This window comes from Spinacia oleracea, chromosome 4 (assembly GCF_020520425.1).
Source record: "Spinacia oleracea cultivar Varoflay chromosome 4, BTI_SOV_V1, whole genome shotgun sequence".
Taxonomy (NCBI): Eukaryota; Viridiplantae; Streptophyta; class Magnoliopsida; order Caryophyllales; family Amaranthaceae; genus Spinacia; species Spinacia oleracea.
The window spans coordinates 186,452,975-186,471,727 of record NC_079490.1 but is presented as its reverse complement, the minus strand read 5'-3'; the positions used below and the strand labels follow the sequence as shown (position 1 = coordinate 186,471,727).

Here is an 18,753-nt window from a genome sequence, read left to right as displayed (position 1 = left end):
GTTCATGGTTAACTTATTTTGTTTCTCGATGGTGGTGCAAGCATGGCTATCTCGACAAACAAGGGCTGACACAAGAGAATACTACTACTCGTATGGGTTATACCAATTTGTAGAAGAAGAAGAACAAGGCCAAAGTAATAGAAAGAGATTCCAAAGAATTATCATATACTCCCCCTGTTTTGAGATGATAGGGACAATTTATCATTTCTCGCTTGTCATTGTAAATATTTAGGCATTAATATCTCTAATTTTGTATTCGTAAAAAGTATAAAAAGTTGATATTCCAAAAGTATATATCAAATGAATCAAACAAGACCTCACACGACTATATTTTCCCTTAATCACAAATGATAGTCAAATTGAAATGTGTAAAGTGTCCATATTATATCGAAACGGAGGGAGTAAAAGCTAATAGGTACTCCGTACTCTGTATCATCTTTCTGTACGAAATTGTGGAAAAGAATGTAAAGATGCATTCCGTATAAACTTAACTAAAAATTGTACACAACTGAGACTACTGACATCGATCCATTGAATTTCCGTCTCAAAATTCTTTGGAATCTCTTTCTATTACTTTGGCCTTGTTCTTCTTCTTCTTCTACTTTTGCCTTTTGCTTTTCATTTCACACAGGAGCAAAGGCAAGTATCTCATGCGGGGCTTAGTGAATTCTAAAGCAAGAGTGGAAAGAAAACTTCTGATTGAATGCGATTAACGCTAGAGAAAAACAGAATGGCACGTCAAGGATAAAGTTGTACACAATATGTTGATACACACCAAATACATCATCGAGCTAAAGTTAGTTACTCGTACTTTTATTGCTCTTTATTCAATATTAATTACAACAAAACTTAGTTTAATTCCACACAAATTTAGGGAGAAAATCAGTCAGTTCTTTGGAACCTAAAAGTTCAAAAGGCCAGATGTGCAAGGAAGTTCAGTTTACCTCATAACTGAAGGCTAAAATGGTTTCTCCAATCTCAACAGAAAACCTCAATCGACTTCTTTCCTGAGTATATGGTGGGCCCTCTTACATTAGCTAGAATCTTAATTGCAATTAACGATCCAAATACTTTGTATTACGCATCTTCACTTTGGAACGATTTCTCAACATCCGCAATGGTGCTTCGAGCTTCATCTATTTCTGGGCCTTCTTTCTCACTAGACACTTCCAGCTCGACCTGAAAGTAAGTTGACGTTCAGGGAAATGAAATTAATGGGAAATTGCACTCCGTCAAAAGTGAGATACGAGTATTCAACAAGTGGGAGCATGAAAAATATTATACCAGTGTTCCCTTTAGGTCAGCCAGTGCAGACTCCAGGCGCTTGCGGCAGTCAGGAATCATCATCCTAGATTCAGCCAGCACATTCTCCTGGAAGTAGCAAATAAACAAGCATTGAGAAGAACAATCACAGAATCATTGAAAATAAGTTGTTTTTTCCTTTCAAGTCATACGGCTAATGTTAAAAGATATTTAAAAGTAAAAGACAGTAATCTGACAACTAATTCTTCCATCCAAGAAGAAACAAATAATGGTGCAATTGAAAACAAACTAACAAATGTTCCTGAATGATTGTATGTCATGCAAGTAGAATAAGAAGTTGAAAAAGTGATGACAAAAGGATATGGGAAGTATATAGTCCCTTTGCATCTCCTTATGGTGCTCTATGGGAAGTTGAAGTAGGACTTTGTAATTTGGGAAAGGGAGTACATATTTGAGTGAAGCTATTATAATCACTAAATTTCCCAAAATTTTCAACAGCTTTCTCATTATCTTTTGACACCTAGGAATATCTGGCACAAACCAACTGACATTTGAACAGAAGGTTGCCCCAACTCCCAAGTCAGTGCATGTAAAAGCTTTCAAAGTAACTTTCATGCTATAGCTTAGCAACAGGCCCTTTGAACCCATTTGTCTGGTGGCATCTGTCTCAATAAATCTAACGTCTAAACTAAATAATTAAAGATGCAACTAAGTAATAGATATAAATTCTAGAATAATCAGAGACGCAACTAGGAGCATCCTTTCTTGACCATTGTTTTTCAAAAAGCTTTCACTATAAACTCAGTTAAACTTCTTTTCAAAGTATAGATATGCACGGAATGGAAGTAAACAGAAAAGATTGTAAGCATTAGGAATTAATGTCAACTTTGTAACCACATACGACATTTGCAAGTCAAAATAATCAATTTTAGACTAGCCTAGCAGGATAAAATAGACAAAATAGTGAAAATGGTGCATTCATTGCCTGAAAATTAGAATGTACAAGTGGATGAGGTGAAGAACACAAAAATTTCCATCCGAAACATAACGACCTATTTTAAACTCTGGTTTGTTCCTAATTATTTATTTACTACTACTTTCTTCAATAAGAGTAGACTAACCTGATCATCTTCCCTTATTCCTAATACACTATTGGCCACTTTCCCTCATTAATTACACTTAATATGCATGAAAAGTCCCCTAGGACATTATCGTTAGGACAAAGGGAATAAAACACAGAATGAACTAAAAAAAGCAACTGAAATCCCATTGCAATCTTGTCGCAAATGCCGACAGGTAGACGTTGCTTTGCAATTGGTGCAAGGGATGATAAGCAAATCTTTGACAGATAGCCTTATTTGAGAAATTCTTTAAATGTCTTATGTAAATGGGGAAAGAAATTGAATTGGAGGAGACACAAAAGACTGTGAGAGGCTTTACATTCGGCCACAAGCAGGTTTTATCAGATTTAAACTTGAAATATTTTCAGGACATTGACCATTCATAATACCCCACTACCCCGTACACGGATAGGCACATTACCCACAAACAGCTTATTAACAAGAGAGGATACTGCCAGACATACCTGTTGCTTAAGGTCATAAGGGTCGGCATTTTTCTCCTTCATATCAGCTGTTTTAGCAGCTTCTCTTTCAACCTCTTTCTCATATGAGTGAAGCTCTTTAACAAGACGCTTACAAGTGCTAGTCTTTATCTTCAAGTTTCTTAAGGTCGACATGCTGCCATTACAATCCAAAACCAAACCATTAGAAGACCAACATTTCAAGACAAGCATAGCCTCATCAGTCATCACCCAAACAACTGAACAAGGTAAAAAAAAAAGGAAATTTTCTTTTTCTCATTCCAGGAGTGTAAATTTATGGTTAGCTAACGTTTCTCATATAGATGATGTAAAAAGCATGCCAAGTTGGTTTAACAACTACCAAAAGAATCTCTATGAAGTCAGTTTATAACTATCAGTGCAAAAGGTAAAACTGTAATAGGAAAAAGAAAAACAGAGAAAGGAGCATATGGTATTCAAAGTTAAAATCACTACTCCATTTCAAATGGAATGACTTCATGCCAATCTTTCACCAGCGCTCCATCCTCTTAGCAAAATTCAAAATTTTCAAGCATTCAAGCTCATATAAATTTATGTTCCCGTGATTTCCTTTGGACTGCATAATGGTATCGTGGTTATGTTAGTTGGGGCATTTCGCACTGACATCAAGTTCAAGTAATACATATTTCACGAGTCCACGACGAATGTAAGGACGAGTGAACGACTATCAATGCGTATCCTAGTGGATTCCAGTGGTCTATAGAAAATTCCTTATGCTAATGCTTAATAAGAATGCCTTGTAAACCAACTCCATTTCTGTTAAAATATTTAAAGCCACAAAATAATTCATACGAGTGAACGACTATCAATGCGTATCCTAGTGGATTCCAGTGGTCTATAGAAAATTCCTTATGCTAATGCTTAATAAGAATGCCTTGTAAACCAACTCCATTTCTGTTAAAATATTTAAAGCCACAAAATAATTCATAACAACTAACCACAGACAAACCCCGACATTCTATTCTATTCTCAATCACAAACAAAGCATCAAAACAAATCTGAGTTATAATTTGCAATTTGAGTTAAACTAACTTGTAAGAAGATTATGCGAATGTAGAGCATAAAAATACTTAAATATTGTTGGATATGTGTTAGCGTAAACCAGATATGTTCTCCTAGGCACGTAACATAATGTCGCTTTCTTAATAGTAATTTACCAACCCCACAAAAACAACTGAATACTTGTGTATTTTTCATATCCTTCACAAGTGATTTCCATCCCTATTTATAGAGAAAGAAAACACACTGAAAGAAATGTTTTCCCAAGAGGCATGCCCATCTATTCCAATATACATCAATAACGTAAATACTAACCCGTTGTTTTTACACAAGTAATAATACTTATCTGATTCATTAAATTGTAATTCAATAACCATAAGAACAAAAATAAAACATGCATTACATCAATGAGGAATTAATGGTTGGAAGTTCAGTGGAATAATACATAAGAAGGCCAAAACAACTCAAGTATTCAACGTATCCAACCTTAATTTCATTTTCACGGTTAGTTTTTTTTTGTTTACTTAACCTCTCATAAACTCGTGCCATTAACATACCTTTCCAACTCCCAATGACATGTTCCAACATACATAAATATAAATGATGGCGAATTACACAGAAATAAGCAGAATTATCTTTCTTTGATTGGAAATGGCATGATTGAATTTATCAATTGCAACAAATCAACCAAAAAACTTAACTCGCGCCTGGGTTTTGTGATTGCAAGTTTATAACCTAGGATTGGAAATTGACAAACAAATGTACATAATCGTAAAGAAAATTGCACTAATAATATCAAATAAACTATCACACAAATCCGAAAATCAAATCTAAAACTGAAAAAAAAAACCTGAAGCTCAGTAGAAATTACTAATCAAAAGTTTGAACAAAATCCCGAAATTACAAAAAAGGAATTGAAAAGAAAACAATTGATTTCAGATCTTGAACCTAATACGAAGTATACATGAGATATCTTACCTTGTGGGGATCGAATTGTCGACGTGCAAGGAAGGGAGAAAGAGAAATTCGAGTTGAGGAGAAAGAGAGGGGGGAAAGGGAACAAACAGGCGACAGCGTTCGAAATTTGGGGAAAATTGCGTTTGTTGTTGATCTATTGACTATTGGGCTTCAAACTTTGAATGAGTTGTTAGATTATTGGTTGTTTCATTTGGCCGGTTTTTACCCGATCGGATCCCATTTTGGTCGGAGGTTCCGTTTTTTATAAAGGAATAATTACTTTTAATAATCCAACCTTTAAGCGATTTTCCAAAATTAATCCAACCTTTCGATTATTATTTAATAATCCAACCTTTATACCCCATCTACTTTAGATGCACCCCTTTGACTTGGAACCGCCTTAAACGGTCATCCTTCACCAACTAATTTCAACAACCTACGTCTTCTTCATTTCATTCAATTTTCAACATTTTCATTGACGGCCCAATTCATTCTACAAGGTGGAATGAAATTGTTGATACTATATTGCACATTGAACATCCAGCTCAGTGTAAACTTATTAGGGGTAGTAGAAATAGGTGTTTAGATTGGGGATATTTGCTTGTGTTTTTCTAGTAAATTTCAATGGAAGTAGTATTAGGATAAATGGGTTTTCTAGAAAAGTGACGATATTATGTGAATGGGGAATTTAATTTAGTGATGAGATTGATGATGATGATGAAGGCCGGTATTCTTTCTATTTTAATTGCTTTTTTTTAGAAGAGTCACCTGAAACCGCCCCATATGCCTCCTCCCAAAAACATAAAACATTGAAGACCATTTTGGCGGATCAGATTAGTGACAACTGAGTACAAATCATACGCTTAAAATTGGCAATCTCAAGTACCACCAACTTTAGGGTCACCCCACCACTCCGCCACCGCCGTTAACACCAATCCCAATTTACAGATTATAACAACGGATTTACAGACTGTTGGCGGGTGAGATTGGAGGAGAACTAAGTAGATTTCAGCTCAAAAATTTGATCGATTGATTTATTTGAGATTATGTTTAAGATTATAACAACATATTTTTTTTAAAGAGGGTATATTTTTAATTTTTTGATGGCTGGATCTTTATTCAAAGATGAAGGCCAAAATTATAAGGAAAATTTGGCAGGTGTAAAAGGGTGGGTTTCGTGGTGGAGAAGAGGGGTTTGGAGGAGAGAGAGTGAGAGCGATAGTGGGTTAGGGAGGGATGAGGGCAACAGTGGTGGTGAGTAGGTGAGGTGAAGGAAGGTGGTGGAAAGATGGAGGAAGGCCGTGATTTGTAGTGGTATTGGTTGAGAGAGATAGTGGGGATGAGGGCTAAGTTTTTCATTAGTTCAGAGAACTAATTTACAAAGGCAGGAATGAAGGAGGACGAACAAGGAAGGAAGAGAAAAAAAACATATTTTTAAAAAATAAAATTATAGCCAATTGTTGTATAACACGTGTGCATGTTACCTGTTGTATGGGTTGATGACTGGTTGGGTGTAACGAAAGTTAATGGGATACAAAGGTTAGATTATTAAATAATAATCGAAAGGTTGGATTAATTTTGGAAAATCGCTTAAAGGTTGGATTATTAAAAGTAATTATTCCTTTTATAAAAGATACTTCTCCCGTCTTTTAATACTCGCAACGTTTGAACTTTTGCCACTATTTATATAATCTACTTTGACTATTCGTAGTGTTTTTTGTATAAGATAAAACATAGTCATGTGTGATCTGGTTAGATTCGTCTCAATGTGTATTTTCAAAATATCAACTTTTTATAATTTTTGCATAAAGAGAATTTAAGATATAAATGATCAAAGTTGTGCATTGGCATGCGTGAAACTAACAAACGTTGCGAGTATTAAAAGACGGAGGAAGTATTTAAAATGATCTTGATTTCCATCAATTGCTCTTGAACAAATCAAAGGTTTTCTAGTAACATCAATATCTCGATACCTAGTATTTAAAAAAGAAAACCAACTCCAATTTAATGACACGTAAGCAAGGTTATTTTGAAGACACATGGCGGACACATAATCATCATGCATTTTACTTTGCCATGTGTCATTACCTTATTTCAATCCTTTTTACTAAATCATGTGCATGTACAATCACCACATTGTTCAATGCTTTCACCTTTTCATCTTCCTTCAATATTGAATGCATAACTTCAATGTTACAGAAATATGAAAAGAAATAAACTTCAATGTTACAACTTTAATGATTCCACCTTTTCATCTTTCTTCAATATGAATTGAAACGGCAACATGTTTTACAAAACAACCAATGAGCCATTTAATACATAATTGAAACGACATCAGGTTTTAATGGATTTTGCAGTTAAGTGCTCGGTATTTATCAGACCACATCCAATCTTCCATTTCCTTTTCAATTACGTTCTCTATTCTATGATCTTCACCCTCTTTTAATTTTGTACTTTAAGACGATTTACATAGTTATATATTCATTTTGGTTTGCTTATAATTATCCCATCTACATCACATGTAAGCATAACTCCGTTATGTAAATTTTTGGTTGTTTTGGCCTCAGATATTATCCAATAATTCGTGTATACTCAAGATGGTTAAGAATTACTCTGTAATTTTTTCGGTTCTTGAACTCATTATAACCAAGGTGTTTCCCTAATTCGTTCACTGTAACTTATTTTCATTTGGTCATTTAAATGGTTCAATCTTCAATAATTTGATTACTGCATCCATTTTGCTAAAATGCGGCCAAAATTGCCAAACATTCTTCAAAAAAATTCTTCTTACTATGTTACATCCTTTAATTTGGTAATTTGTGTTCTATTTGTTGTGTAATTTTTACAAGGTAATAAGTTCAGCTTTAACAGAGTAATCATTTTTTTCCCATTCAAGGATGGTATATATTTTTACTATTTTCCTTGATTATGTTATACTTTGTATTGGTTTATGTTTTTACCAAGTTAGAAATTCCTTATAAACACATTTTTGTGTAAATTTATGGGAATTAATAATAATTTCAATATTGTGGAAATTATATATGTAGTACGACTTATTTAAAACTTTAAAAGTTTTACTTTTCTTATGAGAATTTAGGTTCACGGCCGGTAATTTAGCTTGCTGAAAATATTATACAGTATTCGCTCTTTAAAGTTTCTTGTGATAAAAACAAGTCAGTGGCATACATTGAATTCAAAGACCATAATTTAATAGTTAGAATAAACATATCCTTTTACTAAAGTTCTAAACATCTTTCATCATTCAGTCTATATTCGGAATATAATGACACATTTTTCAAAAAAATATTAACTACTACAGGGGAAAGAAAGTATTTACAAAAGGAAAAATAATCAACAAAGACAAATACAATTTTAAGCAAAATTTCCTATGGCATTACCTTTTACCGGGTTAAAAATCAATTGCCCTTACAAGTATCTCCGGCCTCACCTTTATCTAGGCAGGAGTACTCATACAAAGAACAAAGGTAATAATTATGTAGTCTGCAAGATTATATGGCTATATGCAATATGATCAAAAGCTCAAATTCCGTAACCAAATGTACCAAAAGCAGCAAGGACTATGAGATCGAATGAGTCTTTGATAACTGAGTCTAAAAAATATTGCTATGGAATGACCACTACGCCAGAAAATGCTTTTTATAGCGCTTATATTTGCTTTTTACAGCGCTTCTTGAAGCGTTGTTGATGGCTTCGCTATTAAAAGTAAAATGTACTTTTAATAGCGCTTTTAAAAAACACTATTAAAAGTACTTTTTAGGATAATTAAAATGTTTCTTTTATAGCACATTATAAGCGCTATTAAAAGTGTGCTATTAAAGGTTTTGCCGCCAACTTTTAAATTATTTTCTAATAGCGGATGTATGAAGTGCCATTAAAGTGTATTTTTTTTATATAATTTTGTTGGCTAAAATATATTTCCTTTTACGTCATAAAATAACTACATATTTCACAATAACGCCATAAATTGAAGAGTATAGAAAATAGTTGAATATTATACTCCAAGCCTCAATGAATTTTTTTTTGCTATTATCACCCGAATAAAAACGATTACATAGATATGTTCTAAAATAAGACCACGAACATTAAATTAGACAAAATATATTAATTAATAGAGTTGTATATTGGTTGGTTCCTTCAACGTAACCTAGCTAATATGCAATTGTTGAACAACATGGCGCACCCATTGAGTTCTTCGTCTATCTGCTTTTTGTCATAACTTGGAAACTGACAATCTGAAAAGTAATGCGAAATAACAGAGTATAAGATATTCATATATGTATATATAGAAGGAAAAAGAATAAAAACAATTAGGAAGCCAATCTCCACACATTTACCTGGGCAATAGGAAAACACCTACATCACAATAATAAAAAGAAAGTAAAAGAACTGAACGAAATGCAAACTATACTAGGGAAAATAAATGATTATCACATAAATATTACCCAAGAAAAATCAAGTTCATAAATACATTTCACTCTTGAAACTACCATAATAAATGGAAAATAAAAACTCTAAAGGTAATACAAACAACTGTACCTGGGAAAATGAGTGATTAATTAGGACAAAATACTACCCCAGAAAAATCAAATTCTTGAAACGGCTAAAGCCTGAAACAACAGAGAAGTTCTTATAGGAAAAATGATAAGTACCAAGTCTACCAATAGACCTTATTTGATGTCTTTTTTGAGACTACATGAAAATAATTAAGAAAGGTTCAGTTCCGAATTCCTCCTTGCATACGTACCTGGGTAAAGTGTGGATTTGATAGCATCCAGAATAGTAGTTCCTGCTCAATCTAATAAAAATAAAGTATGTTTGAGTAAAAGAAATTTATGCCATTTTGAGCAGATAGTCACAATTCAACACTTAGGTGTACCTCTGGTGTCAATATTACCTGTAAACCACTGCCATTTAATTGTCCATCCACCACAATGATAACCCAAATTATGAGCATGTGTACCAGTTACTAGTATCGTTACTGTTGTTTTAGGAAGGGGCAACAATGGGTCATCTCCTTTTCTATTCTTCAGCAGTATAAGAGATTTTCTCACAGTCTCTCTTGCTAAGTCTTTGTGAGCATGCGAAGTTAAATATGAAACATGAATCTGAAAGGTAATTCAGAATAAAGCATGAAAATGACAAGATTATTAGGAACTATAATATGCAGTTTAACCAATATGCCCATTACCTAGCTTCCTATCTCATTAACCAGACTAAAATCATCCATAGGGTTTTGAAGAGACCTCTAATGAACTTAACATGCAGAATCCTCTTCACAGCATCATCAACACGCACCACACGCTTCATCCTAATAGAGTTGTTCTTAACCAAGTTGGTAAGAGCGTCAATGAATTCAGTAAAGTTGAAAGGGACCATAACCGGAAAATTAACAAAACAACACATTATACAATGTCAAGACTGGCGTTGTTTATGTGCAAAAGAATGGTAAGAAAGTGCTAAATGATAATTACTTTGTACTAGAACTAAAGTTATTTACCAGACTTAAAAGAAAATATTGTGATGTTTGCTTAAAAAGTCATTAACCATGTCTAATCTAGCTTGAATTTCAGCTAAGACGGGGTATGTATAGTAAGCGTGATATGGATTAGTCATCCTATCAAGTCCTTACCAATCAGAGATACTCAGTGAGTAAATTGTGATTGCCATGCATCTCTTCTCCAGCCAAGCTAGAATAGGGGATCATAATTATCGAGATCCCTTTGCTGATATAGTCAAGATATGTATATGAATTTTATACAACTCAGTGGTGTCAAATTGTCAATAACCGAATACTCTCATCCTAGTTGCAGAACTGTCCGCATATAAAATGTTAAATAACTCTTACATACGGACTATTGTCTTACTACGACTGAAACATGTGAATCGAATAATATAATACAGAAATGAGTCCCATGATTGGTTGGGCTGACATACTGCCAAAATAATCTAAAAATTAAGCTCCTAAACTAGCTTAGATACCAAAGACTAAAGCTAAAGAAACCGGTAAAATAACTCATGAAATCATATAATTCTATTTCTAAATCATCTAAACCACTTTAATTTATTGTTTGTTAAAACATCTTAATTTTGACTAATTAATCAACAAAAATGTGAGTGAGATACTTTGCATTCGCTAATGTTTTTCTGCACCTAATAATTATTTTATATAATGGATGTGCAAAAGTACGACGACACACTTATACTGATTGTTTATAGCTCACACAATTAATGACCAAATTGGGAAATTTAGCATTGAGATTGAGAAGGGACTTGCATCTTGTGCTTATGACAGGTAACTATAGACTTTTGTAAACATACATTTAACATTACTCAACCAAGTAGAAACACCAGTAGAAAGTCCCTCACTTTGCTCTTCACTAACAGGGGTTTCTCTTTTAACCACCTCCCCGTCATCATCCATTTAAAAGTACCCCATACGAGAAGATCAGGACGACTACCAACCAAAAAGGAACAACCCAACAATGCAACATTCGAGCCTAGAAAAACGAAATATCCCCAAAAATATTAATCCGTAGCTGTTTCCATGATCAATCAAATTTAACAAATGACATGAAGTGAAACCACACAATTAAACACTTGAATTGGTGTAAAAGAAAAGAGGGATTCAAGGACAGGTAGAAAAAGACTACACTGTACAGGGAAGAACCGAAGAAGGTAACAAGAGTACATCAAAGATAATTTGCTAAACAACTGTACGCCCAACATGCTACAGCAAAAAAGGTTGAAACTGTTTTGGAGAAAACATAGAGAATAGAATTATAGAGACAAAGGGGGAGATTTGGAATTTATTTTGGCTCACCCACTGTCAATCTTATATCAAATTTTACCCAGTAAACTCCCCCCCAATGAAACTCAAACATAAATTTCAAATTCAAATTGAACCCTCAATTTATGTCAGACTACAAAATTAGGGCATAATCAATCACTCAACGAAGAAAAAACCTTGACAACCGCGACACTCAATCGACGCTTTTCAGGAGGCTCGTCATATCAACCTAATTTCAATTAATTAGTTCAAAAAATCTATAGATATTGCTTGTGAGACAGAAAAAAGAGACAAACAATACAGCTCAAACAAAACCATGTCGAGGTGGAGACCGAAACTTCTTAGAGAGTTGCCTATAAATACTTCCCGACGAAGTCCTATTGGATCCCTAATATGCTTTGTAATCTGAAACATCCACAATTCATAGCCAATCTTTAAAGAAATTGAAAGACAACCTTTGAAATTGAGAGAAAGAGAGAGAAACCTCGGGTTGTTGGCGTTGTAGTTTGTTGAAATCGTTGCTCCGATTGTAGAGTGTTGAGAAGTTGAGAGTAGAGAAAAGGGTTTTGGACTTTTGGGGGGAGCAGAGCAAAACGGAAGAAAGAGCTGCCAGTTTTTTTTTTCTTTCTAAGTTCTAATTTAATTTTAAATTTTTAATATTTAATAGGTTTTATTTGCGGGTTTTTATGGAGCCCTATAATAAGTAGGGATATGACGACGTTTATTTTATAAGCGCTATAATATGTTCTTTTTAATATCTTCAACAGCGGAAAAGGCAAAAGCGTTATTAAAAAAACGCTATAAAATGACATTTCTGTAGTAGTGGACACACACTATTAATACCTACTTCTATAAGAAGTAGGCATCATAATTTATTTATTTTTGGTGCGAATGAACCACAAGGGCGGGGATGAAAATCGATTTCAGGATCACCTGAAACCGGGATGGAAGTTCTAACCAACTGAGCTATCCATCACTCTCTGGTAGGCATCATAATTAATAATAAAGGTATAGTAGTTATCTTATTCTCAATCTAAGTTTACCCCAAAAACATGATGCATGACTCTTCAATGCTCCTCAAGTTTAGTTAGAGCGAAACAATGATATTTGTCAGGACTCTAAAAAAGTGTTTAAGTAGGTTCTTGTATCATGATTGGATCAAACACATGATCAAAGAATGATAAAGATGGACAAACTTTGTATCATTAGTGTCATCCATCAATATGTAAAATCCCTTGATCTATATTTAATTTAATTTGTGGTTTGATAAATGGTACAGAGTAGAATCTAATTCACTTCGATTCCATTAACTTCAACCATTGTTTTTGTGAAGCAAATTAAACAACAAAATTCACGGACTATATTAATTTTCTATTCATGCATGGCCATATTCAACTCTTAACGCTATATTAATTTTCTATTAAATTATATACTACCTCCGTTTCTTAATGTTCTTTACGCTTACTATTTGCACGGACTCCAATGCAATATTCAACGACTTATATATCCATTTCCGTATGTGAAAAAATTATAAAATTTTGATATTTTGAAAATACATAATGAGACCAATCTAACAAGATCTTACATGATAACATTTTGATGTATAGAATAGTGAGAATCCACGGTCAAAATTTTCATACTTTAGACACATATTCCAAAGCGTAAAGAACATTAAGGAACAGAGGTAGTAGTTGCTAAATGTCCAAAAATAATGAGTTAGATTGATCGTCACCTATAAGACTGGAGTCAATGGACTAACTTATTACTCTGTATTTTCTTAATTGGCTAAGGCTAAGTGGCTAACATAATCTTTATTTTTCGGACAAATTGTTTTTACCACTATAAAAAAAATCGAAAAATTATTTTTTTACCACCTAAAAAACTAAAACTTCTATTTTACCACCTAAAAAAAATTAAAACTTACTTTTTACCAACTAAAAACGGAAAAGAGATGAAATCGTTATGTGGGGCTTAGTAATTCAATTTCCCTCCAACTTTATACACTCCCTCTGCGATTTTCTTTAACTTCTTCCCCCTCCTCTCTTCATTTCCATTGAATTTTATTATTGTTTTGAATTAATGAGAGAAAAAAATTATGTGAATTCATATAAAGAATGAGGTAGGGGAAGAGAAGAGAGTTAAATACATGAAATCGTGGAAAATGAGAAAATATTACATACATTAACGTTAGTGTGACCCTCCGCATAACGATTTCATCTATATTTTTTTCATTTTTAGGTGGTAAAAAACGAGTTTTAAATTATTTTTAGATATTAAACACAAATTTTAATTTTAATTTTTTAAGGTGATAAAAACCAAATTCCATTTTTATAGGTGGTAAAATAAAATATATCCTTATTTTCCTTTCAAGTAAAAAACATCCTAAAAATGCTTTATTGAACCAAAAAAAAAAAACAAATCCAACCAATATTCTCTCTTCAACGTCTCCCCCCTACGGGCACGACAATTGGGAACCGGCGACCGGAGATTCCCAGGCGAAGTCGAGATATTGGCGGGGAACTCATGGCGGATTCCATTTGTTAATATTAGTATAATGCTTAGGGAAATTATTCGATTGAATTGTTAGGGTTCTTTGATTTATCTTAAACCAGGTAAGTTAGTTCGAGCATTAGGTTTGAATTATTTGTCAATTGCTTTTATTCTTATGCTTATTACTGTTATTTATGATAAATATTAGTGTTTGTTTGTATTATCTGTGAACACATTTAGCTTCAATGCCTTCAATTAACCAACTAGACCTTGCAATTTTTTAGGGAAATTGAACATACAAGAGATTTTTAGCTGAACATTATGATTTTTATTTAGGGAAGTAATCTCCAATCTAACATTGATTTCTCTCCGAGAAGGGTTTATATTATCCCACGCGAAATTTTGTAGAAATGTGAAATTTTTAGTGAAAATTGATATCGGATTTTGCCTCAGGATCATTAACGAGTTTGACAGTATTACTGGGTTTTATTTGAAAATTATGAACTTAATCTGGGTAAGTTGTTGTTCATTGAATTTTGATTTCCTGCATAATGGTTTGATTTTATGAAACTTTGAAGGATTGTGAAAATCATTCTTAATTTTGGTTCCCAAACACCTGAAGTTGGTCCCTTGGATCGAACTAAACACCCTTTATTACTGATCAATGCATTGACAAGCTAGACTATTGCTTAGAACTACTTAATTTTGTCTGGAAAAGGAAAATATAAGTTGTTGTATTCACCTGTGTGAAAATTGAAACCATTGCAGTAAAATTGATGAACACAGGCAGGCAAAGGTCCATGAGCGGTGGGTGTCAGCATGTATTGGGTTACCTGAAGCGAATGCACTTTGAGAATCCTAATTTTTATTACGCGATCCGGGGCGATCATGATCGTTCGACTTCCAATATTTTCTGGATTGATGCTGCTTCCCGGATTAACTATAACTACTTTGGCGACACTATAGTTTTTGATACCTCGTATTGTAGCAGTGACTATAAAGTACCATTTGCGACTTTTACGGGACTAAATCATCATGGGCAGCCAGTACGTTTTGGTTGTGCTGTAATGCTTGATGAATCGGAGGCTGCTTACATTTGGTTGTTCCAGACATGGCTTCACGCAGTGTCAGGGAAAAGCCCGGTGTCGATCACAACAGAGCCTGCTAGGTTTGTGCAGATGGCAGTATCTCAAGTTTTGCCCAATACCCGGCTTCGTTACTGCAAATGGAGCATGTTTAAAGAGACTCAAACTCATTTGGGTCATGTTTATGAGTCACATCCTACTTTTGAGGCAGAGTTCAGGAAGTGTGTTGATGAGAGTGAGACAATTGAGGAATTTGAATCTAGATGGGGGACGCTTTTGGAACAGTATTATTTGATGGATGATGAATGGATGCAGTCAGTCTATGATGCTCGGCGTATGTGGGTGCCTGTTTACATGCGAGACACCTTCTTTGGTGAGCACTGTGTTGAAGGAAATGAGGGCAGAAATATATATTTTGACGGGTTTATAACTGCTGATACCACCTTACAAGTGCTGATTCAAGATTATGAAAAAGCTGTTGGGTGTTGGCATGAGAAGGAACTACGGGCAGAAGATGATACAAGTAACACGATGCCTTTGTTGAAGACCCCATCACCAATGGAGAAACAGGCTGCAAATGTGTACACCAGGAAAATATTCATGAAGTTCCAAGAGGAGCTTGTTGAGACCCTGGTTAATCCTGCAACAGAACTTGAGGAATCAGGAGGAGTCACCATGTTTCGTGTGGCTAAGTTTGGGGAAGATCATAGAGATCGTATTGTCACTTACAATTCTTTAGAAACAAAAGCTAGTTGTAGCTGCCAAATGTTTGAATTCTCAGGTGTCATTTGTAGGCACATATTAGCAGTTTTCAGAGCAAAAAACGTGCTTACTCTTCCTTCAGAATACTTATTGAAAAGATGGACAAGAAATGCCAAAAGTGGAGGTTCGTTGGATGAACATGCTATGGAGGAACCAACCAATTCACGAGAGTCTTTGACTATTCGATATGACAACCTGCGGCAGGATGCCGTTAAATTTGTGGAAGAAGGTGCAAAATCTATTCAGGTTTACAATGTAGCTATGAATGCTCTGGAGGAAGCTGCAAAGAAGGTTGCTGCTGTGAAGAATCAAGGAGTTGCACAAGGTGGCTCTTTGGCGAATGATGACAATCCAGTGGCATCTTGCCTATCTGCAGTAAGTTCGGTATACACTTTAAAAATACCATTTCCCTTGCAATGTCGTATAAATAACATTTATTGTGAAAGCTGTTGTATAACTATACTGCTGCGCTTATTTGGGTTCATTTGGTTCTCCCTTCTTCTATATGCTTGTTAAATACTTAAACTGTGTTAAATTTGGATTTTTGAAACCTTATTACTACGTAACACCTGTAGAAGCATCCATGAAGAGTTGATAGAACAAGATTATTTTCACAAGTTATTGGCTAGGCATTAGTGCCAGTATGCTTCTTCTAATTTGAGTTTTACTGGTTGATTAAGTTTCTCCTGCTTTTGTATTGTGGGGCCATTATGGCAAATTATGGAACATTTCCAACCTTACATCTTCTTTCCTAATTCAATTTCTGCCTTCCAAGCTCAATTGGAATGGTCATGCTGTTTATTACAAACACAATTCTTATGCAATTGCATCATTGCTTCACTGGCCTACTTTTTTTAATTTTGAGTGCTCATCTTTCGATTAATGTGCATAGGCAATAATGCTTTGGTGCTGCACGTACTGTAAACTAATGGCGTTTGACATTCAGAATAGCGCTGCAAGAATATAATGTTGCTTCGTTTTATTTTGTTGAGAGTACTAATTAATTGTTATGCTACAGGAAGAGAAGTCTAAGAAAATCCAAGAATTGACAACTGAGTTGGAAAATACAAACAAGCGGTGTGAGGTCTATCGTGCAAACTTGCTAGCGGTTCTGAAAGATATGGAGGACCAGAAGTTGAAGCTTTCTGTCAAAGTCCACAATGCAAGATTCAGTTTGAAAGAGTGAGTTGCTGAAAATGAAAAAGTCTAAGATTGTGGTTTAACTTGGGGTGCTGTACATGTCAGTCATTTAAGAATTAGGATATGCTAGACCTGATCATCATGAGCCCGGCATCCCGACCTGAAAAATAGCGGGTTTTGGGACAGAAATTTCGGGCCCAGAGTTTGGCACGGCACGGCCTGACATAGCGGGGAGAATTTTAAGTAGTGGCCTGTCCCGAACCCGGCCCTGCCCGCAATTTGATCAGGTCTAGGATATGCTTTCAAAGAAATGGCATACTTTTTGAGGGTATTCTTCTGGCCTTGTGGGGCGCATTCATATTCTGGACAATGCAAGGTGCAGCGATTTTCAGAGAGTAATCATCTAGCCGAGGGTTGTCAGGGGCCCGCATTGGCCGAGTCCACCTGGTCCAGTCTGGGACCAACCAAGCTGATGGGTGGGTCATATATTCTCATGGGCCTCATGGGCCAGTCTTTAAAATGCTGTCTGGTACGAACTGGCCCATTCAAGGCCTGGGCCTCAAACACATTGCCTGACACTGCTATGATCCAGTTGATGTTGATTCCCCCTAGACCGGCTAACTCCAGGAACCATTTTTACATCAGGCTCATATTGGTGGTTTCAGTTTAGAACATTCAAGTTGCAAGTTGCAAACCGACTTGCTTATACAAAGTTTCAATCATTAACATTCTCTACTTTTTACAAGTGCAAGTTCAAGTTCAAGAATCCACGTTAAAATGTCTTTAGAGAAATCGAGTAATCCCGGAAATCTTAATCTATACTAGGTATACCATTGAAATGGTATACTAATATTCTGTATTTTTTATTTAGTACCAAATCACATACTCCCTCCGTCCCGGAATACTCGACCCGGTTTGACCGGCACAGAGTTTAAGGAACATGAATTGACTTATTTAATTTAATAGTTAGTAGTTGATAGTGGGGTATTATTTTAATGTAGTTAGTGGGAGGTGGGTTAAGAGGTGGGGTTGGGGGAGAGTAGAGGTTGAATTTTTAATTATTTTTTGTATGGAGTAGGGGGTAGGTGGGTTAATAGGGGTGGAGTGAGAAATAATATAATATTGTTAGAATATTTCCATTTTTAGAAACAGGTCAAGTATTCCGGGACGGAGGGAGTAGTTTAGTACAAGAAAAGTAGTTGTATTTTCTCATGTGATACCAAACAATATAGTTTGGTAACATGGTTTCATTTTTATTTGGTTCCAAACAACATAGTTTGGCACTCACAAATCAAAGATAAGTGTTATTTTTCGTGGGATAGACTCAATTTATTATATGAACTTACCATTTAACCTTAATATACCAACTTAAGTTACTATTTTACCCTTAGTATACCATTTTAATGGTATACACAGTGTAGATTCAGAAAACCGCCCCAACTATCAAACGTTGCGTAGTAGTACTCCGTATCATGGAATATAAGTAGAGCTGTCAATTCTCAACCCAAACCGTTGAACCCGTTGGGTTAATCCGGTCGTTAAGAACCTAAACCGTTAGTAACCCGTGAGCTGAAACCCGAAATCCGATCCGAAAAATATTCAACCCGAACCGTCTCGAAAATATTAAC

The 18,753-nt window shown here is 34.9% G+C and overlaps 2 protein-coding genes and 1 long non-coding RNA gene across 5 annotated transcripts; 1 reads left to right on the top strand and 2 right to left on the bottom strand.

The window, feature by feature from the left end:
* Nucleotides 1-716: 716 nt before the first annotated feature.
* On the bottom strand, nucleotides 717-5,022 carry LOC110782627 (tubulin-folding cofactor A). The gene is made up of 4 exons (XM_021986794.2): nucleotides 4,862-5,022; nucleotides 2,849-3,002; nucleotides 1,285-1,371; nucleotides 717-1,179 (listed from the first exon to the last, which is right to left on the bottom strand). Exons 2-4 carry the CDS (start codon nucleotides 2,999-3,001, stop codon nucleotides 1,078-1,080), a joined length of 342 nt encoding a protein of 113 aa, XP_021842486.1. The 5' UTR covers nucleotide 3,002; nucleotides 4,862-5,022; the 3' UTR covers nucleotides 717-1,077.
* A 3,844-nt stretch (nucleotides 5,023-8,866) lies between these two features.
* On the bottom strand, nucleotides 8,867-12,289 carry LOC130459082 (uncharacterized). Of its 2 annotated transcripts, XR_008932638.1 has the most exons (7): nucleotides 12,133-12,288; nucleotides 10,050-12,053; nucleotides 9,756-9,966; nucleotides 9,606-9,656; nucleotides 9,398-9,468; nucleotides 9,196-9,214; nucleotides 8,867-9,093 (listed from the first exon to the last, which is right to left on the bottom strand). It is a non-coding gene; the product is annotated as an uncharacterized lncRNA (long non-coding RNA). The 2 variants fall into 2 exon arrangements; XR_002531957.2 differs by having other exon boundaries at nucleotides 10,050-12,289.
* Nucleotides 12,290-14,018: 1,729 nt separating this feature from the next.
* Nucleotides 14,019-18,455, top strand: LOC110782625 (protein FAR1-RELATED SEQUENCE 9). 2 transcript variants are annotated; one of them, XM_056843307.1, is made up of 3 exons: nucleotides 14,019-14,260; nucleotides 14,907-16,369; nucleotides 17,004-18,455. In XM_056843307.1, exons 2-3 carry the CDS (start codon nucleotides 14,915-14,917, stop codon nucleotides 17,169-17,171), a joined length of 1,623 nt encoding a protein of 540 aa, XP_056699285.1. In that variant the 5' UTR covers nucleotides 14,019-14,260; nucleotides 14,907-14,914; the 3' UTR covers nucleotides 17,172-18,455. The 2 variants fall into 2 exon arrangements, with proteins under 2 accessions (XP_056699285.1, XP_021842484.1); XM_021986792.2 differs by having other exon boundaries at nucleotides 14,021-14,260; nucleotides 14,907-16,360; nucleotides 17,004-18,454.
* The last annotated feature ends 298 nt before the right edge of the window (nucleotides 18,456-18,753 follow it).